Raw genomic sequence first — 27,200 nt, forward strand, 5'->3', positions numbered from 1 at the left:
AAAACAGAACAGAAGACTGTGCATGTTCCAATTCCCAGGAGTGTGGCCCAAACTGTGAGATGCATTCTTGCAACTTCTCCTTGAGGTAGCAAAGCCACCATGTTAATCTTTTCTTCTGTGAACTTCCTCCATGCCTTCTTTGATTTTTTTCAATTTGAGTAAACCACCAGATTTAGAATACAAGCAAATGTATACTATGTGTAGTTAAGTCCCTTTTAAACACCCACAGAGCCACACTTTTATACTACTTGTGATGAAAGGCAGGGGTTTAGGAGTATGACCCTGGTGTTTCATTTCATAGTTTATGGTATGTGGCTTGTCTAGAAACATAGAGTGTTCAGGTGCCTACATAACTGGATCCACGGCGTGTTCAACTTCCCCAGCTGAACTTTATGGTACTCAGGAGAATCTTTGAACTGTTTTGTGTTCAGGGCGCTTTTCAACTTATAGATTGTTTACAGTGTTGAACAAGTCTACACCAACCATCAACTCAAATGTAAATATTTCAGGGTGGAAGTCACATATCCATCATCTCATTCAATAGAAACGCAGGAAAACCTTAAAGAAATTTGAAAGAGTCAGTACAGGTGAGGGCAACCAAGAGCAGATGGCCACGAATGATGAAGCACAGTAGAATGAGGATGACTTTAGATCTCTGTCAGAATCCCTTAAGGAACTTCGGGCCATATGTACTATTTACTGGTCACAAAATACTAGCAACAATTTGCGACTGGTAAAGAATTTTAAGAACTGACCTATGTGCTAATCGGTCAGTTATGAAAAATACGAATCGTAGTGTGTCGAAAACCTCATGCATATTAATAAGGTAGGTTGCAAATTGCGAGCATTCCAGTATGATTTGTTGCTGTCACAGGGATGGTAAACTGCATAGGTCAGCAGACTGCCAGGTCTGTGATTGCGTTTAAATACAGCAAACCTTTTTTTTAAATGCAGCTTGTTTTTCTTAAAGTAAAATGAGCTGCATTTTTTTTTTTTATGAAACGTTTTGTAAACTTTAACTGTATGCAGTGACCTCATGAACCACTGCCTACTTTTCAAATATTTTTGACCATTCACAAAGGGGAAGAAATCCCTTAGAGTCTGTTGGAAACGTGCCCTTTCTGCAGGGTCACACCAAACGTTTTTAGCCTTTTGCCTAACCATATTTTTGCTGGTTATAGAACTCGGTGCACTTTACCCCACTAACCAGGCATAAATGTAGCACTTCCAGGCATACACATCTGGTCCTGCTAAGTAGAGGACCGAACCTGTTGTCTAAGACCTGAAAAAGCCTAGAAGACTGGACCTGCTCACTCTTGTACCCAGGACAACAAAGTGGACCCCAAGAGTCATAAGACTAGCCGCCTATTAAAGCTACTGGGACACAACAAGCTACAATAGGCCTTTTCCTCCAACATCCCAGGTGACCAGTGGCAACTGGACCTGGACAGGACACTGCTATGTCCTCTACCTTCCACCCTGTGAGTCTTCACTGATGTCCTTTTGGGCTTTAGAAGTGTACTCTTATGGAAGTTTGACACTTAAGTCAGAAGGTAAAATCTGTTAAGCAAGACGAACCACGTTAGTGTATTGGAAAATACGCCTAGGTCTTGTTATACCATGACCATTAACTATCATTGTCACTTTCGACTTCTTGCCACATTTTCTACATAAAACATATAAAAAATTATTTCTCCAGTTCCCATTATTGGATGTTTGTCAATTCAGTGTCATTTTGTTCATTACATTGTAATCTATTATCCTAATTCATTTTGGGATTTTTATTGTTTTGCATTTTGTCTTTTTTACTGTTGGAGTACTGCATAAATACTTTCCACATTGTCTCAAAGTTGATCCTGTCTGCTCTGTGTCATTGCTACCTGGAGGTTGAGTTCAGCTTTATTTAGGGACTTTAGTGGTTCACCCTGATAAGGCTGTGATTATTACTTAAGGTGGGTACTTATCCCCCTAAACTAAAAACCCAATTTCTTACAGAGACCCCTTCCCATTTGCCAATGCATTATCACCCTCTTTCAGCAGTAATACAATATGAATGCTTTGCAACCGAATTTGGATTGCAAAACAATACATAGCGTAAGGATTCGGTATTGTTTAATAAACCCATTTAGCAATTCTGTAACCTGTTATCGAATCACTAAACTGGTTTGGTAAATTCCAAAAACATATTTGCTGGCCGCAAACCCAGCGATTTACCGAATTGCATGGTTTGCAACCAGTAGATGCATTCTTACATCTGTCCCTCTTCTGCCACCGGGTGGTCTTTAATTACCTACTTTGCAAATGTCCAGGAAATGTTTCTTTCAAGCATGATGGAATCCCCAACAACAAAACCAGGAGGAGGAAGTCAAAGATATTCTATGAGAGACAGTTTTGGCAATGGGGGAAGGGTGCCTGCGATTGACAAGCGGGGGAAAGAACAAGACCTCCTAAACTTTAGAGCAGATAGCTCACAAGAGGGCCAGATGTCTAAATGTCTGGGACACAGCTCTGCAAATATAAGGAGGGACTGTAAAGTCCAGAACCGAAGTCTACGTGGAGAGTGATAACTGTGAGCCTCTGTAATTGGGAATTTGAAATAGTTTAAGGCGTCTAAATATCAGAAGCAGGCGCATCTTGGGAAGTAATAGGATACAGAGGTAAACAGATGATAGGCAGAGAGTGAGAGCGCAACTTTTGCTTATGGGATCCAGTTAGATCTTAACTTCTGAACCAGAGAGTTTTGGCGTTGAATACTTGTTCATGCAGCTCACCTGCAGCCCATAAAGGGAGAGCAGCTTCAGGGCGGGTTCCTTCATCTCGCGCAGGTAGTTCCCAGCATGCTCTCTGGTGAAGCCGGATACTACGTTCACCAGGGAGCCCAGCATTAAGGGAATCTGTATGTTGAGGATTGCTGTGCAGAAAGCGAGCTGAAAAACATGGAGAAGAGTAAGTGGGTTGGATAAAAGAGCTACTACACATCAGATTAGCAGAGCAGCGCATAGGGCACATTAGAGGGAATCTTTTCTCACTCAAATGAAGACAGCAGAGGAAGCTTCTCTCAGTCAGAGACAGTCAAGAGTGTCAACGAGCTGAAATCTGAGATGGAAGCATCTTGGGGCAGAGAAACTTTACTTAGAGGGTGTGACTGAAGGGAGAAAGCTTCTATAGGCCAGAGGTTGCAAGGGAACAGATTAAAAACACTTATCTCTGCCAGAGGTAGATGGGATAGCAGTAGAGGAGCAATCTTTACCCAGGGCTCGCAGTGCAAGGACAGAAACATGGCAGAAGCATTTGTTGTAGTGTGACTAACACAAAGGAAAAACTAAAGAGCAGAATGCTCACCTTTAAAAACAAAAAAATTAACAAGTAGAGGGAAATTGACAACAAAAAATACGGATCTGACACAGTGTTCCAGATTCTAATGGAATGGTACTAAATCATAAAACAAGATATAGTACAAGCTCTGCACAGGATTCAGACTCTATGAGAAGCAGCGCCCCTCGGATACCACTTATTAAATTCACATGGCAAATTAAATCAGATTAACAGTGAATAGACACTGAGTATGCAGAAAGGCTTCAGCACAGCAGAAAACACTGGTTCGCTAGTTCAAACTTCAGGACAAATTTCCACCTTTGGCAATCAGACACAGTGGAGGAGTGGAATGAGTGAAATAATGAGTGAAAGCTAAGCCATTATTACCCTACTGACTAGTCTGAAAGGCCAATCAGCAATTGAGCACACCTTTGATTACCTTGGAAATATGAATGCGGTCATGGTAAGCAGATGTGGAGTTAAGAGTAATAAATCTACTCTTAACTATAGATACCTTGACAATGACGTGGTTAAAGACATTCTAAAGTTGATATTGTTGAAGCTCAGTAACTATTTGTTACCTAAAAAGTCTGCCACACACCCACATGCTATCACATGGAGAATGGGTTTGGGAGGTGCTATAGCAGATGACTAACAAAGCATAGCCACCGTCAAGGTGTGATAAAACTAGCATTCCTATGACTGGACCAGAGGCGAGGATTTGTATATTCTTTCTTCGCTTTATTTCTCCAGCAGCCAATATGACTTCAACAATAAACAAACTATGTTTACAGAGAGACAATGAGAGAAGAAGAAACATTCAAACAATCACAATCTGCCCTATTCCATGTTTTTTCCTTGAATTCTGAGACTTGTAGTTTTTTTTTAATTCCATTATGAAAGAGGACCACACACCCCAGAATTCAAGGAAAAACTTAGACTGGACCAGCAAATCACACATGGACTTGGGAAACTTGGCAGCTATGCATATTTAATGCATCTTCAGTCCAACAGAACCAACTTCCACAGCAGAATGATGGACGTTGCTACCTGGATGAAAGATAGCTGCCTCAAGTTCAACTCGAACAAGACTGAAGTACTCATCCTGGCACCCACCCCTTCATCCTGGGACAATTCTTGGTGGCCAGCCGCTCTGAGATCCCCTCGCACTCTGACAGACCACGCACGCAACCTCGACCTCGGCATCATACTGGACTCATCGCTCACAATGAACTGCCAAATCAACGCAGTTTCCTGAGCTTCCTTCCACACGCTCCACCTGCTTCGAAAGACATTCAGATGGATCCCCACAGAATCTAGAAAGATGGTCACACACGCACTCATCACTAGCAAACTCGACTACAGCAACGCAATCTACACCGGCGTCACCCAGAAACACCTCAAGAAACTACAGAACATCCAAAATGCCACGGCTAGGCCAGTATCCGCGGTTGCAGGCAGATCTATTTGAGGGAATGTAAGAAACTGGCTCTATATATACTGCACCAAAGTGAGGTACAGTGTGTATAGAGTCCAAGAGTCTCCAGAGGTAGGCAGAGGTTAAAGTTAGATAGAACCTTACTCTCTAAAGTGGTAGCTTGGTTGAGCAGTTAGGCAGTAACAGAGGACAGTGTTAAGCATTTGATGTACACACTCAGTCAGCAAATGAACTCACACACTCAAGAACTGAACTTTAGGCCAATTGTTTTTGCATAAAAAATATACTGTTGCTTATTTTTAGAACCAAAAACAACAGCTGATGGACAGAATGCAGAACAATGTCATACATTCACCCCAGTACAGAGATCTGGGCCTAAATTCATAGTTTTTTTGCTCACCATGCCATTCCAGTTTGGACACAGCCATATGCAAATCAGTCTTGACCCTGTGCCTCATGGGAACAGTCCAGCCTGAACTGCCAAGCCAGGTCCTCCCTGGACTGCGAACAAGCATCCTAGGACCGGTTCCAGGGTTTCACCCCTCTTCAGCCAGGATAGCTTGATTCCAGTGGCATGGTGAGCACGGGACTCACGTCTGAGCATACCCGTCCCACTCGGGGTGACAAATGCAAAAACAACAGTTGATGGACAGAATGCAGAACAAGGTCATACATTCACCCCAGTACAGAGATCTGGGCCTAAATCCAATGTTTTGTTGCTCACCATGCCATTCCAGTTTGGACCTAGCCATATGCAAATCAGTCTTGACCCTGTGCCTCATGGGAACAGTCCAGCCCAAACTGCCAAGCCAGGTCCTCCCTGGACTGGAAACAAGCATCCTAGGACCGGTTTCGGGGTTTCACCCCTCCTCAGCCAGGATAGCTTGATTCCAGTGGCATGGAGAGCACGGGACTCACGTCTGAGCATACCCGTCCCACTCGGGGTGACAAATGCAAAAACAGTTGATGGACAGAATGCAGAACAATGTCATACATTCACCCCAATACAGAGATCTGGGCCTAAATCCATCGTTTTTTTGCTCACCATGCCATTCCAGTTTGGAACCAGCCATATGCAAATCAGCATTCCGTCCATCAATTGTGTGTCTTTTGCTTTCTCGCCCTAAGTGCGCCAGGTATGCTCAGACCTGAGTCCTCAGCTCACTGTGCCACTGGAATCAAGCTATCCTGGCTGAAGAGGGGTGAGACCCTGAAACCGGTCCTAGGCTGCTTGTTTCCGGTCCAGGGAGGACCTGGCTTGGCAGTTCGGGCTGAACTGTTCCCATGAGGCACAGGGTCAAGACTGATTTGCATATGGCCAGATCTAAACTGGGGTGGCATGGTGAGCAAAAGAATGATGGATTTAACCCAGACCTCTTGACTGGGGGTGAATGTTTTGATTTGTTCTTCATTCCGTCCATCAATTGTGTGTCTTTTTATTTTTAGAACCAAGCAAGCCTGGAACAGGTAAGCATATAAATACTTTTCAGTAATAAGTTACTGGATATAGAAATGTTTGAAAATGCAATAGGAATGGTACTTGGTTTGATTTACAGGGAGCAGTAGTATGCAACACTTAGCAAATACAGTACATTGGAATGAATAGGCTTTTTCAATAAATTGCAAGTAAGTTACTTTTCGGATTACTTTTTCTAACAGTGCTGGTTTAGCACTGGGACATTTCCTGAAAACAGTTGAGAAAATGCGTTTTAGCTAGATGTACGATTTTTAAAGAATATTCTTTTATTTCAAAAGTTGACAAAAGCTTTTTCACAGAGAACCGCCAATATTATCCTATGGAAGGAAATTCAATTCACAGGTAACTTACTTTTAACTACTTTTCCTACTCAGTGATGGATACCTAGATTCAGCACTGGGACATTTCCTGAAAACAGTTGAGAAAATGCGTTTTGGTTATTTGTGCAATTTTTAAAGAATATTCTTAGTTTTCAAAAGTCAACACTTGGAAACTTTTTGGGAGAAAAAGTGTCAATGTTATCCTATAAGAAAAAGCAGGTTATAGGTTTCGAGGTAAGTACTCGGTATTTGGAGTTGGGGTTCTGGGGTTAGGCTCAGGGGTCTCCCAGGGTCAGTAATGCACTGTTGTTGTACCCTCAGCGGCACTAGGGCGGCCGGGTGCAGAGTGTTGAGGCCCAATGTTATCCTATGTAGGATAGGGGGGCTCTGGTTGGTAGCTGCTGGCAAGCAGGCCACTGGGTTGTGGGAGCAAAGCTCCTAGGGTTTAGCTCAGGGCAAGTTGGGGACCAAAGTAGCACCAAAGGTGTACCCTCAGCGGCATTTGGGGGGCCGGGTGCAGGGTGCTGTTTTGAGGTCGGGTGCCCTGTTGATTTCAATGGAGATTCTCCAGGACAAGGAAACACTGCAGGCTCAGGGACGAGGATCTTCCAGGAGCAACCACCACTTCAAGGGGTAAGTTGGGATGTTGAGGGTTGGTTAGGCACCGTTGGTTTGGGCACACAAGGCCGTGGAGCGTCGGGTGCAGGGGTGTCTTGGGACATCGGATTTTCTTACCCGCTCTGGTCGCGATAGGGGGGGTCCTCTGGATTGAGGCTGCAGGCGTCGTCAGGAGGCTTGAGGCAGCTCAGGGGTCTCACCTGATCTCGGGTCAAGATCACCAGGGGGACCTCCTCGTGGCGTTTTTCCACTCGAGCTTGGGCCGGGTTCAGCGGGTGCAGAGTGGGCTGGATTCGCGATTGCTGGCTGGCACCAGAAGCTGCAGTTTAAACACGTCCGGTGTTCACGGGAGAAACAGTCTGGAAAGTGAAGGCAGGCAGGTCCTCTGGAGTTTGTGAGGTTGCTGGCTGCTGGACATGCCGGGATTTTGCAGGAGCAGGTTTGAGGGGAGACAGGCCTGTAGGGCTGGGGCCAAGTCAGTGGGTGTCATCCTTTTGTTAGCTCTGCACGGCTCTTCATCCTTCTTCTTATCTTCTTTTCTTGTTGTTGCTGGATCTGAGGAAGGAAGGTTCAGGGTGCCCCCTAAATATTAAATTTATGGGCGTTACAGGTAGGTAATGGGCAGGGACCACTGGGTCCCTTCCCTGGGGTGGGTACACCCCCTATTCTGCCACTCTCCAGTGGGAGGGGGGCAGGAGCCTGTCCCTGGTTGGCTGAGTCCCCCCATCCTCAAGATGGTGGGGACTCGAGGTTGTGCTTCACTTCGCCTCCCCCACCTGAGGAGTGGGGTTGGCAGAGGTGGGCACACCTCTTTTCCTCGCTTGTTTTTCCCACCGGTTCTCCCGCCCAAAGTGGGGGGTAGAACAAGTGGAGACCAGTTGCTGAAAGCAGCAAATGGTCTGGAGAGGCTCACAAAGGCACCCTGCCCATCCTGAGAGAGGAGGCTTGGCACCTCGTCCCAGGATGTGCATTGTTTCAGGCACCCAAGAGCAGCATGCTCTTGACCCAGGGGTCCAGAAACATGTCTGGTGGTGGCAGCCTAAGCAGCCACTCAGTCAGGTCACTAGGAGTTGGTCGAGTTTCAGGGGGGCATCTCTAAGATGCCCTCTGTAGTGCATTTTACATTAAATCCCACACTGGCATACCATGTAAGACATCCACATGTGTATGCAGAGTCAATCCATAAATGCTCTGTACTAAACAGTATTGAAGTAGTTACTTGCCCTGCTACTTGTTAAATTATGCTAGTTGTGTTCTGTAGAGAACTTATACTCTAGAAAATTAGCTTACAAATGTAAGAAAGGATTGGGAATTTTAACGATTAGTACTCAGTTTCGTACTAAAGGCAAGCTTATAGCCAATATCCTAAACGTCATTAAGTAGCAAACTCCAGACCCAGGACAAAAGAGAGTAGAGTAAGGGGTGGAGGCAATTCAATAGAAAATCTGGTTTATGGTCAACAACTATGGAGGTTAAAAAGGTAAAGAGTTTGAAGGTGATCATAGACTGGATGGGTAAATAATAGGAGATGGCAATGGACCGGAGAAGTAATCAATCAATTTTTCTGCTTGATTTAGAAAACGTTGTAGCCTTTGCAAAAGGCATTTACAGATAGCTAAAAACATTGCATTGCAGTTATCGAGGGGCTCTCCTTTGAGGGCAGAGACAATCAAATGACTAAAATGGAAAGTCATAAGGAAGGATTCTTGCTAATCACTTCTTCTGAAACATGCAGGAAAAGTTCCCTGCAGGTACTTAGGCATCCATATACAAATATGAGCCAATCTGTGGAGGGCAGGGATTAACGGCGGACTCCAATGGCCGCACCTCTTTGCTATGTTCCCGTTATGTATAGTTGATAATGTACTCAAAAACAAAAACAGTTCAAAAAAGGAGGGTTCAAGGGACAAATTTTATAGACCACTACGAATTATATCCCCAAACAAACTTGCTACATACCAAACAAGCATTGGCATTGCCAATAGGTCTCGCCTTTGGGACCTTATAAGTGTTTAGCCATGCAACAGTTGATGATCTTGCACCAAGGATATTGTGCTGCATAACTAAATACTTATAAGGTTTCCAAAGCAAGACCTATTGGCTATGCCAATGCTTGTTGAAATAGGGTACATAAATGAATGGGGTAATGCTGCAACTCGGTGCTCTTTTGAACAGGGGTAAAATAACCCACGTAAGTGATGTGTTCAGCCTTCACCACAGCTGTATATTTCACATTAGTCCCGAGGATTCACTGCACAGTCCCCATGTGCGACTTGTGAGGGGCAGGCTCCAGCCTGGATGCTGCAGGACTACTATTGCAAACGTATTTTCTGCCACCGACCGCGCGCTCTGATAACTCGGAAATCTGAAGGATGCAGGCAGCGCTAGCGTTCCCGAGGAGCTAAGGCAGGAAGGAGGGGGCGGGGCCGTTCTAAATGGGATCCTGTCCCGGCATAAAACGTGGGCGGCCGTGGTTTAGATAACACAGGCCCTGCTGCGTTAACCACGGTTCGGTGTGAGTCAATGAAAGGAGTGGAGCTACTCTTCTGACGGAGCGGTGAAAGGACAACTAAAAGAGTCAGGACTGACAGGAAGTGAAGTACTAAACCAAACGTTAGCTAAACCAATAGAAACAAAGAATAAAGAAATAAACTGCAGAGAACGAGAGGGAAAAGAAAAGAGAAGCGACGGATGGAAGCTAAGTTAAGTGTCCAGGAAAAGAGGCGAACTAAAGTGGAAAGTTTGTAATCAGGAAAGGGTGCGTACAAATAATTGAACGCGAGGCTCAGAGAACAGAGGGTGTAAGAAAGATGGCAAAATGAGTGTGATATGAACAAGCAAAAAGACAGACAAAGAAAGATTCGAGGGAGAGAAAGAGGAAAGGAGGAAACGTGTGACAGGGATATGAAGGCAGCGTAAAGAGCAAGCAATAGTTCACTAAACATTAAAATAGTTCAGATAAACATTAAAAAGAGAAAGAGAGCAAAAGCATCACGAGACAGCAGGAGAGGGATAGTAAGAGCAAAAATATAGACAAGCGCTAGTAATGTTGCCAGTTGTGGGTGTGCTGGCAGAGGAGGCTGGGTCTGCGCAGCAAAGCGGCCGTGCGGCCGCGAAATTGAAAGTGATCGTGATCAAAGCGGCCGTGCGGCCGCGAAAGTGAAAGTAAGCGCGGCGCGCGCGCCCGCGCACATGCACTGTAGCTTTAGGCCACGGCAGCACTTTGTAAAGCCCAGATATAAAATGTCTCTTCGAGCCTTTGGCTCGCGAGACCTAAAAATCCTAGGGTCTAGTCACATGTCACAAGTATATGTTTAACAAAAATACTCCTTAATTAAGGATGTATCTGTAAACAACAACAGAGGTGTGCTCATGGGGTCACCTAAGGGCAGATCCCTTTAAAGGACGTAATCCCTCACTCACCATAGGTGACATGCTTCATCATAGGGACTCTCCTCCCAAAGGAAACACCTAGTTCCTTTGAGGGCTACAACCCCCTCACTGTGAGGGAGGAGCTCAGGGATGTTTTAATGGAGTATGTTGGGTATCCTAAACCCACCTATGACGAGTCTGACGTGTGAGTGAGAACGCAGCGCAAAGAATAAACTACAATGTGTGAATGAGGAGTGTGGGTGAATAAATGTTAAAAACTGGCTAATAGGCTAATAGGCAACAAACAACAATTTTAATCTGTGAAAAATTGTTCTTTATTCTGATATTCCAACAAAATGTGAAAAGAGTCTCAGCCAACACATTTCGTTCAGCAGAATGAACTTCGTCAGGGCATGTGTAATAATGAAGACTGACTCCAAAAGGTTCCATGTTGGTGGGATCCCCTATTAGGAAATAACCGAATATCGCTGTAATAGCAGTTACGTGTCAAATGGCGGGTCCGAGGACAGAGAGTGCCTCCTTGATAACGGCCCAAATGGAGAGTTCTGGAGCTGTAGAGTATCCGTGCTCCTTCCTCGCACCACCTCTGGGATTCCACTATCATCCAGAGGCGGTGCAAGGAAGGAGCACAGATACTTTACGGCTCCAGAACTCTCCATTTGGGCCCTAATCAAGGAGGAGGAGAACGAAATGCGTTGGCTGAGACTCTTTTCACAATTTTGTTGGAATATCAGAATAAAGAACACTATTTCACTAAAGGAAATTGACTACTTGATGTTACTAAAACAGAAGACCAGGGTAGTGCACCGCTCCATTCTTTTCAAGTATGAGCCAATTTTGACCTCACAACTCTAAACAGGTGTCATATAATGAGGAGAGGCGCCCAGTTCCGAAGGCCATAGAGAGAGGTTTCAGAGGTCTACACTGCCAACCATCACACCCATTTCTGTTTTGAGCTTTAGCCAAATGTTTCCTATTCAGTTTATGACATGTAGCAAATACTGATGGCATTGAAGCTTGGCACAAGTGTCTGCCATGAGGCAAAATCTAACGTGTCATCAGGATAAGTAAAAACTGGAAGCCATAAGACTGTATAATGGAGGCCCATATGATTGAAGGAGGACTGCCCACCTAGTTCTTTGAACTGTACATCAGTAGGCATGACATATATGTTGAGGAAATAGGGTAACAGGACAGATCCCTGAGGAGCCTGCAGGAAATATCTGAGATGAAGAAAGAGTAAGACCCTAAAGCCACTGTTGGAAAATGACCATCCCTGATGCCTTCCTCTTCTTCTGACCTTTTTTGTTGGTTTTAGGACTCTGGTCACTTTCCCGCTGTTGGCCAGTGCTAAAGTGCATGTACCCTCTCCTCTAAACATGGTATATTGGTTTACACCTGTTTGGCATATTTGATTTGCTTATACCATATACCTAGGGCCTGTACTTCAAATGCTACTAGTGGGTTTGCAGCACTCATTGGGCCACACACAGAAGTGGCCTCTCAAACCTGTCTCAGGCTTGCCACTACAGTGTGTGTGTGTGTGCAGTTTACTGCCACTTCGACTTGATATTTAAAACTACTCGCCAAGCCTTAAATTCCCCTTTTATTACATATGAGTCACCCTTACGGGAGGTGATAAGTAACCCTAATGGCAGGGTAAGTGATAGGACATGTACCTTATGTTTTGTATCTCCTGGTAGTAACAAACTGCCTATTTTGTTTTTCACTACTGTGAGGCCTACCCCTCTTATAGGTCAGCATTGGGAAATCATTAATATACTTTTAAGCTGTAATTCCTGATCAGAGAGGAGTCGTTTTTTCATGTTTGATATGTTTGGAATGGTAATAATAAATCCTCTTTACTGGTAAAGTTGGATTTAACCTTACTGTTTTAGAAATGCCACTTTCAGAATGTGGACATTTCTCTGTACTTACTGCTCTTGTGCCTGACAGCCTGTCTCCAATACAAGCCCAGGCTGGGTGACAGCTACATTTTGTGCATTCCATTTACACAGTCACAAACACATGAAGGGCTGGGTGTTCCTGTGCAGGAAGGGGGAGATTGCTCACATATACCTGTGTGTAAGCTGTGTCCGGCCCTCATAAAGCACTGATACCACCCCCCAGGGTTAGCCAGGCAGACAGAACTGGGTTGAAAGCGATCCTTGTACACTTCAGAGGGTTCCTTTGAAGTCACCCCTACATCAAAGGCAAGTGTGGGTATAAGAATTGAGTCTTTGACCCCATCTAGTCAGACACAATATGGGACTTAAAACCAGATGCTGCTGGCTCTAAATCTGCACATTGCCAGGAGGACTGCTCTGCTGCCAGGAAGGACTGCCACTCTGCTAACTGCTTTGATGTTTTGGCCTGCTGCTTGCTGAGTGCTGTGCTGCAGGAGGGACTTTCACTCTGCAACCTGCTTTTTTTGTACTTGCAAGTGTTCACTGCAAGTGTTGGCTTGTCCCCTTTTTTGGAGTCTCAGGGCCATCAAAGACTACACTACATCATCACTGCAGTAGGACGCTAAGTCCGGCAGTCTGAACTACAATGACCAGCGCTCCCTGCTCCACGAATGAAGAGCTCCACCCGGATGGGCCCAGTGCAGTATTCAGCAACTTGCTGAAGCCCCATCCCTCTCCTGTCCATCAACATTCTGGTTCAAAGCTTTCCACAAGAGCGGTGCCGCTTGCTGTGTGTTGGAAGGACAGCCGCATTCCTTGACGCTGAATTGCCTGGGCGATGCGTAGTGCCATGGAGACATCAGTCCCACCCCATCGTCTTGGAGGAAGCCAGAGGCAGCGCAGACCTTCTGCTCCAACCCTGAGCTTCGGAGACAGATGGGAAGAGAAGACCGCCGCTCACAGCCTCTTCCCTAGCCATCCGACTTATAGAACTGCCCCCCTTGAACGAGGACAGCCCCATATGGCCTGCCTGAGGTATTGTGCTGTGAGGAACGGAACCCCAAGTTCTCAACTGCCGACCCGCACATTCGCGGGCAGTCATTTCTAGTGAGTTCTCCTGGTCCCAAGAGACCTGTTTTGGAATGCTCAATGAGTGCTGCTTTAAGCATTGTTTTCCATGCATATGTCAAGGAGCCGCTCATATCAGTCCCTATTTGATTGTACATGCCTCTGGCACAGTGCTTACCTAACTGATCTAAGAACGTGCAGTGAATGTGATAATTTGAAATACCTACAAAAGTACTTATGTGATTTATCGTTTTTGTCTTCTTTTGTGTATAATACAAATACCTATTTTTATAAATCTGTGTGGAGTATTTTTGTGGTGTATTCATTGTGTTACTGTGAGTATATTGCACAAATACTTTGCACATTACCTCTGTTGATAGGCCTGCCTGCTCTGCGCCAAGCTACCAGAGGGTGAGCACACGTTATCTTCTTTGTTTATCAAGCTGACTAGAGCGGTGGGTTCTGCCTGGTAAGGGTGTATACCTTAGCGAACCAGAAACCCCATTTCTAACAGCCACACTTTGGTGCAACTAGAAAAAAAGGATAAGCAATGTGCCACCCAATTGCCAAAGTTGAGCCGATCTCAAGCAACTGGTCAAGTAAGACACTGCGGGCAACAGTGTTAAACGTCATTGACAGGTCGAGTAAAATCAGGTATTTGGCTACCAGAGCCGACAAGTAGGAAGAGATCATCAATTACTGCTACTACTACTGCCTCCATGATTCAATCTGCATGAAAATCAGCTGTGGTGTCGTCTCATGTGTTGACAGTTTCCAAGGAACCACAAAGTTGAGTAGCGACACAGGGCTCTAAAATGTTTGCTGCTGCTGTGGAAGGGTGATACACCTATAAAAAGCAGAATCAAGATAATTCCTATCAAGGCAACCATAACACCTTCTTTAAATTGGCTGGCAACAATGTCAGAGGACAAGGATGGAACAAATGGACTGAGAGGAGAATCCATTGGAGGGCCAGATTTACAGTCCTGCCTGACCTTATTAGGTTGAAAGAGGAACAAAATTATTATTTTTTCAGTCCAAAGGAAGAACATGCGAATACCGGAGAGCACAGTGTGAACATAGTAGAGATGTAGTTCTGAATCTGTTTTATCTCTTAATAAAATATTAAGTTATTCACAAAAAGACTAGAAAAAGTCATAGATAAAGTTTTCATTATTACAGCAACAATCTAGAAGACCTCTTTATTTGGTCTCAGCTGACAGTGGAGATAGTAGTATTTTTTAAGGCTGTTTTGTATTGGCATTGTTCTGACACCAAGCCTTCACATTTCGTAATCAAATGTTTCAGCTCAACGAGTTGTTCCATAAGCAAGGGGGATAGCTTAGTTCTGTCTTTTACATTATTATCCACCACTTCCAATGAGAAGTCTAGAGCAATTGCAATCCACTTGCTGTTCTTGGAATAAACAGTAGCCTCTAAAGTTGGTAGGGGCGCGAGAGTAGCGTCAAAGGCTTCCGGGTAAATGCTCCTCCAGTTTGCGGACTAAATACAAAAAACATGTAACAAATGAATCAAAGGAAAATCAGAAAGAGATTTCCATAAATCTAATCCATTAGCCCCTACAACGGTCATAGATGAATAGTGTCTTTACACTGTTGCACTGGAGGCTCCACATTAAAGCTCCAGCAAAGGAGACACAATGCCTGTATGATGTCAATTATAGCCCATAATGTGATTGCAGATCTGCCTCAAAACCATTATATGATAAAATATTGAGGACAATATTTTGCAGCTAGAAATAGTTTGAAGAAACTTTTATCTTGGTGAAGGATTTTTCAAGGCTGCAACTGCAAGAGTCTGTCTGTGACATGTAGAAATGGTCATGCTGAGGATAACAGAGGCCCCTACACCTGAAGGAAGTAATGGAGATGGCTCTAGACATTTCAATATAGCGCCTGGAAGAAAAGACTGTGGGGAAACATGCAAGACAAATGCAGGTAAATGGGGGCATAGCCAAAAAAACAAGTAACCATCAGGAAAGCATGTCAGAAGACAGTACAAATCCACTCTGCAGTGAAGGATCGCCACATACTCAATTCGTCTTTCAGACTTTTCAGTTTGTGGTAGTCACTGATTCCCAACAACTAAATCTTGAGAGCCAAGAGGACCAGGAAGAGCACCAGACACCTGTAGCCAACTAATGTGTCAATGAGCCCCAGCCGGAAATGATGCAGCAAATACTGGGGCCCAGACCCAGTAAATGAAACGATGTTTCTGTAATAAAGATAATGCATTGAAAGAAGTCCATGAAACGATCCAGTAGAAATATGTAGAATTTAATCCAGAAGCAGTCAAATAACCACCAGTCCTAACAGCAGTTGACTTCTCAATGGTCAAGAATCATCCCCACCAGTTTGCCAGTATTCTGTTGCTAGGCTATGATAGTTAGAATATATAACACAACCCAGCTGCACAGGCAAAGACAGTGAAAAGGATGAAATAACATAAGTAAAACCACAACAGTTTCTTTACTCAATGAGAACAGGTTACATTTCCTTTGAGTCAAAGGGTGCGCATTAGCTGTCAAATAACATACAGAACCAGAATCTGGTTGAGAAGGAATACATGGATTTGCAGAGATTATCAAAGCATGTTTGTTCCCAAGGGATTGCTACACGTGACACAATATGGAAAACTACACTTATTCATTCAGGCATGTTTTCAACTGCAAACTATATAGATCTTCATTATCCAATAAATGCAATGACTGCTTCTACACTATTGACTTAAATAACAAATTAGGTACTCCTTTAAGGAACAAGGGCCTTTAGCAAACCTCCCTTTTCATAGGAGCCACAGAAGTGGATGGCCATAGCTAAAGACCACTCCTCCACACAATGCAGTCAGTTTTATCAAGGAGTCACATCCCTGCTGAAAAGCAAACTGCATTTCCAAGACATAGGGCCAGAATGGCTTTAGCTGCGGACTCCCTGTTAAAAGAGGCTGGTTTCTACATTAAAAATGATTAGATTGTTCCATAATGAAAGAGCACCCTCGCTGAACTTGGTTCAGTCTTTCATTAATTTCAACACCAAATTGCTACAACAGATCACAGCCTCATGGCCAATGTTGCCCATATATTAGTATTTGTTATCGTTCTTTCTCCAAAGGGTAAAACTCTGGCCTTGCGCAAGGTTAATTCTATGCCATTAGCTTCACAATAGTGACCCAGGGCTACAACAGATCTTTGGAGGACCACTGTTGTGCAATCACACAAAAACAAGATGTTGGCAAAGAATAAAGCTAGGATGCTTTCACCTTCAGGTTTGGTGAATATGTCTACCTTTCTTCAGCTCCACCCACACATATATAATATGAAAACTAGAAAGCAATGGGAGGAGAACACATTGTTCCATGAGTCATGTCAGTGCTCGGGTTCTACTACTTTGTGGCGTCTAAGATCAACGCAGATTCATTGAGATACACCAGGACAAGCGTTTGCTTGACAACTGACCTCTGTGCACTATGTTGAAAGCTGCAGTGAACTAAATGCAAGGGGTAGTTGCAGTGCTTTGTAACCCAATGTCTCATTTGCCACCTTAATCAAAGCTGTAACTTTATGCACTAGAAATGTTTGCTGCTAGAAGTCCGTATGTGTATTAGGTATTCTTCATTACCTAAAAGGCCCATTTAACTAAATGTTCAATTATTCAATAGGCTGAAACCTTGCGGGAGATTAGAACTACTGTTAGATAGTAGTCAGTCTGTTGCTATCTTAACCCCTTTTTATTGAAAAGAATCAACATCTGTGTTGTGGTTTCTGTTAAATATCTATCAAACGAGCATGTTCATCCCAATAGGACTTTTGGCGCTATTAGAAAAGATATCAAAAACAATTTGCTGCAAAGCCTGGTCTGTGCTGGCAGTTTACCGAAGAGAGAGATTATTAGTGAAAGGGACATGTGTTAAGTTTGTTGCAGATTTCTAGGTACTGGTACTCTCTTAGAAAAGGTTGTGGTAGGGAACTTCAGAATTTAATTCAAGATAACAAGAAGTGATCCGACTCCGCTCCGAGAGGAACTAGAGTTTTGAGGATGATGAGCATGAGTGGGCAGTGATTTGAGGTTGTGCTGCTTCAGCAAAATAATTCTCAACAAGTGAAGGGGATGAAGCAGAGGTACAAAATAGTCACATTTTATTAATCCAAACAGGAACTGAACAGTCACATTTCTAATGTGTTATTAAAGGAGAACAGCAAAACCTTATTTTTTAATACCAATATATTTATTTTATATTAAACAAATGTATGCCAAACAACATTGTCTATCTAAATGTACCTTTTTATAAATCAAAGTACAATCCACAATACATTAACCCAAGATGCGTCATTGTTTGAGTATCACATATGACAGACTAAATGGCGGAACGTTAGAGGCCCAGGTAGATATTATTGCCATTATCCAGTCTCAACATTGGTGGGGATAGTGAAAGATATGCCATTTAGGAGTTATCCCCAAAAACCAGTAGTAAGTATGCCACGTAGCAATGTGGGTAGGCTGTAAGGGTAAGGTTGAAGAGACCATTTGGTGCTGCCGTCTTAGATGAGTTGGGTTTCTCACCTATGGAGATCTGTGCCTTATAGTCCTCCAATGGGACTGAGAGTGGGTGTGTGAGTGTCTGGGTCTGTCAGTGTGTGTGTGTGAGTATCTGTCAGTCTGTGACCAGGCCTGTGAGTGGGTCTGTGAGTATCTGTGTGGGTCTGTGAGTAGGTGTGTAGATCTGTGAGTAGATCTGAGTGGGTCTAACAGACCCACTCCAACACTCACTCACAGGTGTGTGAGGGCCTGTCTCGGTCCGTAAGTGGGTGTGTGTGTCTGAAAGTTGGTATGTGAGTGTGTGTCTGGGTCTGTGAGTGTCTCCATGGGTCTGTAACTGGATGTGTGAGTGTCTGTGGGTGTGTGAGTGTCTGCATAGGTCTGTGAGTGGATGTGTGAGTATCTGTGTGGGTCTGTCATTGAATGTGTGAGTGTCTCTGTGGGTCTGTGAATGGGTGTGTATGTGTGGGTCTCTAAGTGCATGTGTGTGTGTCTGTGTGGATCTGTGAGTGAGTGTGTAAGTGTTTCTGTGGGTCTATAAGTGTTTGTGTGAATCTGTGGGTGTGTGACAGGGTCTGTGATGTGAGTAGGTATGCGAGAGCCTGCGTGGGTCTGTGAGCAGGTGTGTGAGTGCCTGTATGTATAAATAAATAGATATCTATCTATATATATGCACACACACACACACACATATATATATATATATATATATACACACACACACACACACACACACAATGCAGTGGTGTCATGTGAACAAGGGCAGTTTAGGCAGAAATGCATCATGGGGGATTGTTGGCAATAAATATACAGCACTAGTCTTCAGGGTCCATGTTTTCCACTGGCAGGGAATTTTATGAACGGTGCAACTTGGATATATGGATATATCCTGAAGACTGGTGCTGTATTTTTATTGCCAACAATCCACCATGACGCATTTCTGCCTAAACAGCCCTTGATCACATGACGCCACTGCATTGTGGAACGCCACTGCATTGTGGGACCAAAGTTTTTAAAGTGACAAGTGCTTCAAGCGTACAATGAACATTATAAACAGACTACCAATGTCTCAAGGCCATCATACAATTATTGGTTATGATGGCATTGAGCCATCTTACAATCACATGTGCAGCAGTCTCATTTTGTTTATTTTAGATTTATACAAAAGTGCGCCATACCAGTTAATTACATTTACATAACAAAACAGCAGTCAAATCGGTTTTAAAATCATTATATGAAAACCAATACAGAGAATGTAAATAAAAGCCTAAATGCATTATTTCTCATATGCAATCGTGGGGTTCACCATTACTTTAAAAACTTTGATTTAGTGATCCAAATTACTAATCATGATTACTTTACTTATGACAATCTGGTTTAATTAATTGTGACAGTATGTTTTAAATGACACTGCACCATATGGAGTATTCACTATATACTATGGCCCCTGTGGGTCAAATGTTAACTCACATTTCTGTTCTAGTCTGTATAAAGTGCACAAGTGTTTTAAGTGCCAAAATTACCAAAGATAAAGTGCTTTATTACTTTAAAAAAGTTAAACCATAATGGTTATCTGAAGTGCAAGATAGTATAGCAACAGGCAAACAGCAGCACTGAATGGTTAACTACCGGACTTAAATGTCCTTGGTAATGTTTAAGTCCCCCATCATATCTGTCTAAATGTCCACTAGTTCCTTATGTGTCAATACTGAGGGTTGGCTACATTGTTTCATTGACTTATGCTTCGGGATCTCACTAATGTTAATAAGGACTGTTGAAATTGTTTTTCCTCACGGGGAGTGTGGGGCATACAGGGACTAAATTATTGTGCCCTTTTCTGCTATGTGGGCAAATGGACATCAATTGATGTTAAAGATAAGTAGAGAGATCTTCACTTGCATTAAGACCACCAGGCACCTTTGTATCTAACTCTAGGATATATCTAGTTTCCAATTTTCTTAAAATGACTTACCTGTTGCCTCCACGTCTTGAACTCAAAACTGAGTCTAAAAGATGGTATCTGAAATGTTCTAAATTATTGTCATGAATTTCTTTAAAGTGGCGGGCAACGTGATAAGTTGGATCAGATTTAGTAATTGTCGAATGTGCTGGAGTATCCGCTTATGTGTTTGCAACTTAGTGCTGCCAACAAAACGTAAACCGCAGGAACACTCCAACAAATATACCACATCATCAGTTCTGCAGGTAAGGAACTTTTTGATTTCGTTAGGTTTGTAACTGAAAGGGGTTAGATATGATGTTTTATTGACCCCAAATGTGCATGCACGACAGGTGTTGCATTTGAAAAAAACCTTTTCTATGTGTAAGCAAACCACCCACTACTATCAGCTCTGGACTACTTTTGACCAAGGTGTCACTCATGAAAGTGGCTTTCCTATACATTATGGAGGGTGATTTGGGCAAGAGGGGACCAATCACTGGGTCATCTAATACCAATGGCCAGTTTCTTCTAACTATAATTCTCAACCATCTTTCTTGTTTGTTGTAAGTAAAGATTAGCCTGACTTGATCTCCTTTGGCTTTCTGTGTAGGTTTGGGGATTAGATCACTGCTGTAAGTGCCCAAAAGTAAATCTGATCGACTCTTGGATTGTGTTTTGATGATTGCAGTGTCTATTATTTTTTCAGAGTATCCCCGTGCCATGAATCTAGCTTTGCTGTCACTTTGGGCTAGTTTGAGATCTATATTGTTGCTACATATTCTTTTAAGTCTAAGCATCTCCCCATAGGGGATGCTATATATCAAATGACTTGGATGAAAACTAAAGGCGTGAAGCAGGGCATTGCTGGCTGTGTCTTTACGGTGTAATTTAGTTTCTATCTTTTGGTTGACAATATAGATCTGTACATCTAGAAAATTGACTGATTCTGCACTCACCATTGCTGTGAAATTAAGATTAATATCATTGATGTTAATTTCTGATACAAAATTGAGTGCACTTTCCTTCGTGCCCCTCCAGATAACAAAAAGGTCATTGATATACCTGATGAGGCCTGTTAGCCTGAAACCAGTCCCAGGATGCTGGTTTCGGGTCCAGGGAAGACATGGCTTGGCAGTTCGGGCTGGACTGCTCCCATGAGGCACAGGGTCAAGACTGATTTGCATATAGCTGTGTCTGAACTGGGGTGGCAGAGTAAGCTGAAGAAAGATGATGGATTCAACCCAGATCTGTGACAGGGGGTGAGTGTCTGAAAAGTTTCCACGCTCCGTCCATCATCTCCTTGTGTTTGCTTTGTTCGCCCCAAGTTGGCAGGGTATGTTCAGACGTGGGTCCCTTGCTCACTTTGCCACTGGATTCAAGCTAGCCTGGCTGGTGAGGGCTGTTAGCCCAAAACCGGTCCCAGGATGCGTGTTTCCGGTCGAGGGAAGACATGGCTTGGCAGTTCGGGCTGGACTGTTCCCATGAGGCACAGGGTCAAGACTGATTTGCATATAGCTGTGTCTGGATTGGGGTGGCAAAGTGAGCTAAAGAACAATGATTAATTCAACCCAGATCTGTTACTGGGGGTGAGTGTCTGAAAAAGTTTAATCGCTCGGTCCATCATCTCCTTGTGTTTGCTTTGTTCGCCCTAATTTGGGAAAGGTATGCCCAAACGTGGGTCTCTTGCTCACTTTGCCACTGGATTCAAGCTAGCCTGGCTGATGAGGGCTGTTAGCCCAAAACCGGTCCCAGAATGCTTGTTTCCAGTCCAGGGAAGACATGGCTTGGTAGTTTGGATTGGACTGTTCCCATGAGGCACAGGGTCAAGACCGATTTACATATAGCTGTGTCTGAACTGGGGTGGTAGAGTGAGCTAAAGAACGATGATGGATTCAACCCAGATCTTTGACTGGGAGTGAGTGTCTGAAAAAATTCCATGCTCCATCCATCATCTCCTTGTGTTTGCATCAATATATATCAACCATACCACTACATTCTCATCTAAATTTGCCTTGTAGTTCGCCATGAGGACCAGCTCCTCCCACCAGCCCATTTGAAGACATGCATAACTGGGAGAGAACCTGGCCCCCGTGGTGACCCCATCTACATGTTGGAAAATGTTATTTTTAAACATGAGGAGATTGTTCTCTGGGCAAAAGGACGTTATGTTAATCAGTATCTGGCTATGTTGAAATAAGCAAATCTCTCTGATGCCCAAGTAGTACTTTAGTGCTCTAATGCCATCCTTATTTATGGTTGGTGCTCGTGTAGAGCAATGAAACATCCATTTTCATTAGTAAATAATCTTCTTGCCAGGCAACGTTGTAAATATGCCGAAGAAAGTCACTAGCGTCCTGCATGTATGAAGGTAATCACCGAACATGTTCTTGTAAAAAATAATCAATGTATCGGGATGTATTTTCTAGTAGATTTTTGTGTGTGGAAATTATTGGCCTGACAGGTGGTTTCGAAGGATTTTTATTAATCTTGTGTATAAAGTAAATTACCAGCATAACTGGACAATTTTTAAGATATTTATACTCATCCAAGCTTAAAAGTCCAGCACTTTTCCATGCCAATAACTTACAGTAAAATTCATTATATAGTGGTCGGGTTGTCTGGATGTTTTCTCTTTTATAACAATCTTGATCATTCAACTGATTGAGCGCTTCCTCCATATAATCTGATTTCGGCCAAATAACAATGTTTCCTCCCTTTTCTGAATTTCGGATGACGATATCATTGTTGTTTTGGAGTTTATTCATCAATTGGCGATACTGATAATACTGATTGCTGTAGCTCGTGCGTGTTCTATGAATGCAATTTAATCTTTTAATTTGAGCTATCACATGGTCATTAAATATATCTATAGAATCACGCGGCATGATCGGATGAAATGTAGATTTGGGCTTAGATGGTGTGGAAACCGTTGCAAACGTGTTCATCTGTTGTTGAACCATACTCGATTGCATAGTGACTTCACCTGGAGGAATGTGATCGTCTTTTCATTTTGTAATTTCTGTAGATCACATAACAGATGGATGTCTGAAATCAACAAATTGCTAGGGTTAGGAGAGGAAATATCCGGCTGGGCAATATTAGTACTTTCACTGGATTTACGCAAAAGATGGTACTTTTTAAGTTTCAGTTTCCGAACAAACTTGTAGACATTGATCCTTGTTTGTGAGTAATTGAAATTACTTTCTGGTCAGAAAGATAAACCTAATGATAACAGTTGAGTTACTGCCTGATTCAGGTTGTCTTATGATAAACTGATTATTGTTCTATGATAAACTGATTATTGTTCTTGCCTTACACGATACTTGGTCTACTTGTGTCTCCATCTGCCTGTTGCCTGTTTTTTGTTTTTTTTGTTGCTGGCAGAGCTTTCTTCTTTCCCGCCACCTTTTGTTTCTCCTTTGCCTGCTCTGGCATTTAGCGTGCTCGGACGCAATGTTTGTCGTCTGTCCTGGCATAAAAAATATAGATCTTCTGCCAGGGAGAGTTTGCCTAGTCTGTGGCCTGTTGGTTTCTGATTCAGACTCGCTTTCCAGGGCAAAACGTAGATCAGAGGTTGATGTGGCACCTAACAGTTCTAAATTGGTGATTGGGGCTTGTGTCTTATCATTTTTCCCAACATTCTTGACAGATTTAAGCGAGTCATATCTTCTCGAAAACGTAAAGATTTGGCCATTTCCATAGTCAGCCCTGTCACGGTGGAATTTGTAAGCTTTTCTATTTGTAATTTTTTCCTCTTCCTTGGGTAGTCTTTTCATCATCTCTTCGCGATTTTTTGTTAATAAGTCTGTTACCTCCATTGTATATATTTCCTCATTTAGCTCATCTATTTGTCTCTAAAGTTCTATTCAGTCAGTCTCTGCATATTTCACAAGAATCTGCACCAATTTTCCAGATGATTCCAAATTACATTCTGCCCATTCTTTCAACATGTTAGGGTTCTCAAAACGTGGGACAATCACAATCCTTATTCTCTTCGGAATTCTGCTCACGTCCAGATATTTCTGCAAAGATTTATGCTGCCACCATTTACCGTGCTCGTGTTTCATACGTTTTTCTAATTTCCTAAACAAGTCCCTGATGTTTAGGAATTATCCGTGCATGCTGCCACTGGATGCTAGTGCCTAGAAATCCCCCATGGGGGAATTACTGAATATCTCATAAGCTGCTGCCTCCCGGTCCCGCAGCGTGTCTGTGGACTTATTTGTTGAATTTAAGCAAGTTGGGCGTAAGAGAGTGCTCACACTCTATTGTCTTTCTTATCATGCACACCTCTCTACTTGGCTCTGATCCCACTCCTACCTTTGTGTTACTGGCGTCCCTCGGGTCCTCTGCCTCGGGCTTCGCCTTATCACATAGAAAGAAGGCTAGTGTTGTCAGGGGGTTGCCGTGGTCTATCCTCCAGGAAAGTTAGCTGTTTTCGACTCGCTGTTGCCGCCACCGTTGAGCTGGACTTCCTTCCACTCTGCTCTTGTTTGACAGGGGGTACTTGAAATTGCGGAGGAAGCCGCTCAGAGTTACATATCCAAGTAACTCCGTTCATAAAATTCCTTGCCAGTGGAAAGAACGGATCCTGATGACTGGTGCTGTATGTTTATTGCCAACAATCCGCCATGACGGGTTTCGGCCTAAACAGGCCTTGATCACATGATGCCACTGCATTGTGGGACCAAAGTTTTTAAAGTGACAAGTGCTTCAAATGTGCAATGAACATTATAAATAGACTACCAATGTCTCAAGGCTGTCATGCTATTATTGGTTGTGAAGGAATTGAGCCTATATATATTTGTTCCCTAAAAAACCCAAAGGTTACAAAGACGTTATAGTTAGGCTCAGGTTTCACTTGTACAAGACCAGACAAATTCAACAGTTTTAGTCAGCTGAGCTAAATATAGCTTGTGCCCCTGTAATGCACTGCTTATGACCTCACATATTACATCACTTATGACATGGTCAGTGACATCACTGATGACATCAAATGACATCACTGATGACATAATCCGACAACTGTGAGTGTTTTTAAAAGGTTTGAGTTTTAAATATATATACCAAGGTGTATGGATGATTCAGTGGGTGTATGACTGACTGTGTAAGCGAGTGATTAGGTGTATCAGTGAATGTATGGGTGAGTGACTAGGTTGTGCGAATGTCTGTATCAGTCTGGCAGTTGGTGCCTAGGTGGCTGTATGGGTTGGTTAGTGGGTACATGAGTGGCTGTATGGGTGATTGATTGGTTGTCTGAGTACCTGTATGGGTGTATGAGTGTCTGTGTCGGTGGGTGAGGGGGTGTGTGACTGCCTACATGAATCAGTGAGTGGGTAAATCAGTGGTTGCATGGGTTAGTGAGTACATCTGTGAGGGGCAGTATGGGTGACACAGTGTGTTTATGGCTGTGTCTGTGAGTGAATGGATGGATGTGTCAGGATATGGATGAATAACTGCATATGTGAAAAGCAGTATAGAAGAGTGGTGGAGTATATGAGTGACTGCATGTGCAAGTGAGTGATTGTGAGAGGCTGTATGGGTGAGTGTGTGCTTGTGTCCGTGACTGTATAGGTGAGTGAGCATGTGTTAGTATCTGTATGAATAAGTGAGTGGGTGTGTGTATATCTGTATAGGTGAGTAAGCGGCTGTGTGATTGGCAATGGGCGAGTGAGTAGGTATGCAAGTAGATCTATGGATGACTGACAGTGTGTGAGTGGCTGTTTGGGTGTATGAGTGGATATATCAGTGGCTGTTTTAGTGAGTGAGTTGGTGTATGAGTGGTTGTATGAGTGGATGTGTGTGTAGACCTATGAATCAGTGAGTGGGTGTGTAAGAACTGGTATGGGTGTGTTTTGAGAATGGTAGTGAGGAAGTTGGAGTGGGTGTATGAAAGGTTATATTGGGGTGTGAGTGTGTGCGTCAGAGATTCTATGGCGGGAGACATCCATTACATTGCTGTCTTCACACCGCAATACCTTTACAACGCAGGCATTACAACGCAAGTCATTACGACGACTTGCGCTGGATGGCGCTCTAAGCTAAGGAATAGTATGATTTACTATTCCAACACCTTCCCTACTGTAACGTAGGCAGGAGTTGGAATAGTAAATCATACTATTCCTAACTCCAGCGCCCTCCAGCGCAAGTCGTTGTAACGACTTGTGTTGTAATGCCTGCGTTGTAAAGGTATTGCAGTGTGAAGACCGCGGTGTACGTCACATATTCTTCTATGGATGATGTCATCAGTGATGTCATTTGAGATGTCATCAGTGATGTCATTTGAGAAGTCATAAGCAGTGCATTGTGGGAGCGCAAGTTTTAGTTAGCTGAGCTGAATTTCTCTGGTTTTGTACGAGTGAAACTTGAGCCCAACTAGAACGTCTCTGTAACCTTTGTTTTTTTTAATTCCATTTCCTAACTATAACGTCTCTGTAACCTTTGGTTTTGTAAGGGAATTTCTAAGGTTTTTTAAATGCTAATTCCTAATTACAAGATCCCTGTAACCTTTGTTTTTTTTCAGTGAATTTCTATGGTTTTTAGGTTTCGCCTGCACAGTGCTTGCGCCGTCCTTGTGAAATCTATTGTATTTGATATAAATTTTAAAAAGGGATTTCATCCCGCCTCCTTCATTTCCATTGGTTCCTGTGCTTGCCACTTATGTTTCCTCTATTTCTATTGGCTGCAGCATATTGTTTCCTGCGTTTACCAATGCTTGTTTCTGTGTTTCTCATGTGCTTCTGTTATCAGGTTCCCGTCGCCGAAGAACCGCTTTAATTCGCATTTCTGGAACTATTTTTTCGCGTTTCTGGAACTATTTTTTTGCCATCAATATCCTTCCTCTATCCTCTTGCACTGGTTTTCCTATCTCCGATTTCTATTCCATTGGTCCTCGTGTTTTTCTTCCTGCTTTCATAGGCCAATCTCTCGTTTTCTATTCACTCTTTCTCCTCACCACGTATCTTCGGTGGTCTTCTAATGCATCCCTTGCATCAGGCCCCCAGTCCCTCCCACCACTTTCCTCCCGGCACTGCTTGGAAACGGGCCCCCGCGGTCTCCACTTTTATTCCTTGTGCAAAAAGATAACTCCCCCATGGGCTGATGGGCCCATGCAAACACTGCCCCGTTAAGAATCTTCTTGCCTTTAAGGCACACTACTTTCATTT

At 43.3% G+C, this 27,200-nt stretch overlaps 1 protein-coding gene across 1 annotated transcript in view; it reads right to left on the bottom strand.

Annotated features, from left to right (window-relative positions):
* The window catches only part of ABCB8 (ATP binding cassette subfamily B member 8), a 432,700-nt gene that overhangs the window by 340,844 nt on the left and 64,656 nt on the right, over positions 1-27,200 (bottom strand). Inside the window, exon 3 of the mRNA XM_085628480.1 lies at positions 2,772-2,927. Coding sequence (XP_085484606.1) covers positions 2,772-2,927 — 156 coding nt within the window. The remainder of the gene's footprint in view (positions 1-2,771; positions 2,928-27,200) is intronic.

Source organism: Triturus cristatus, chromosome 10, assembly GCF_964204655.1.
Source record: "Triturus cristatus chromosome 10, aTriCri1.1, whole genome shotgun sequence".
Classification (NCBI taxonomy): Eukaryota; Metazoa; Chordata; class Amphibia; order Caudata; family Salamandridae; genus Triturus; species Triturus cristatus.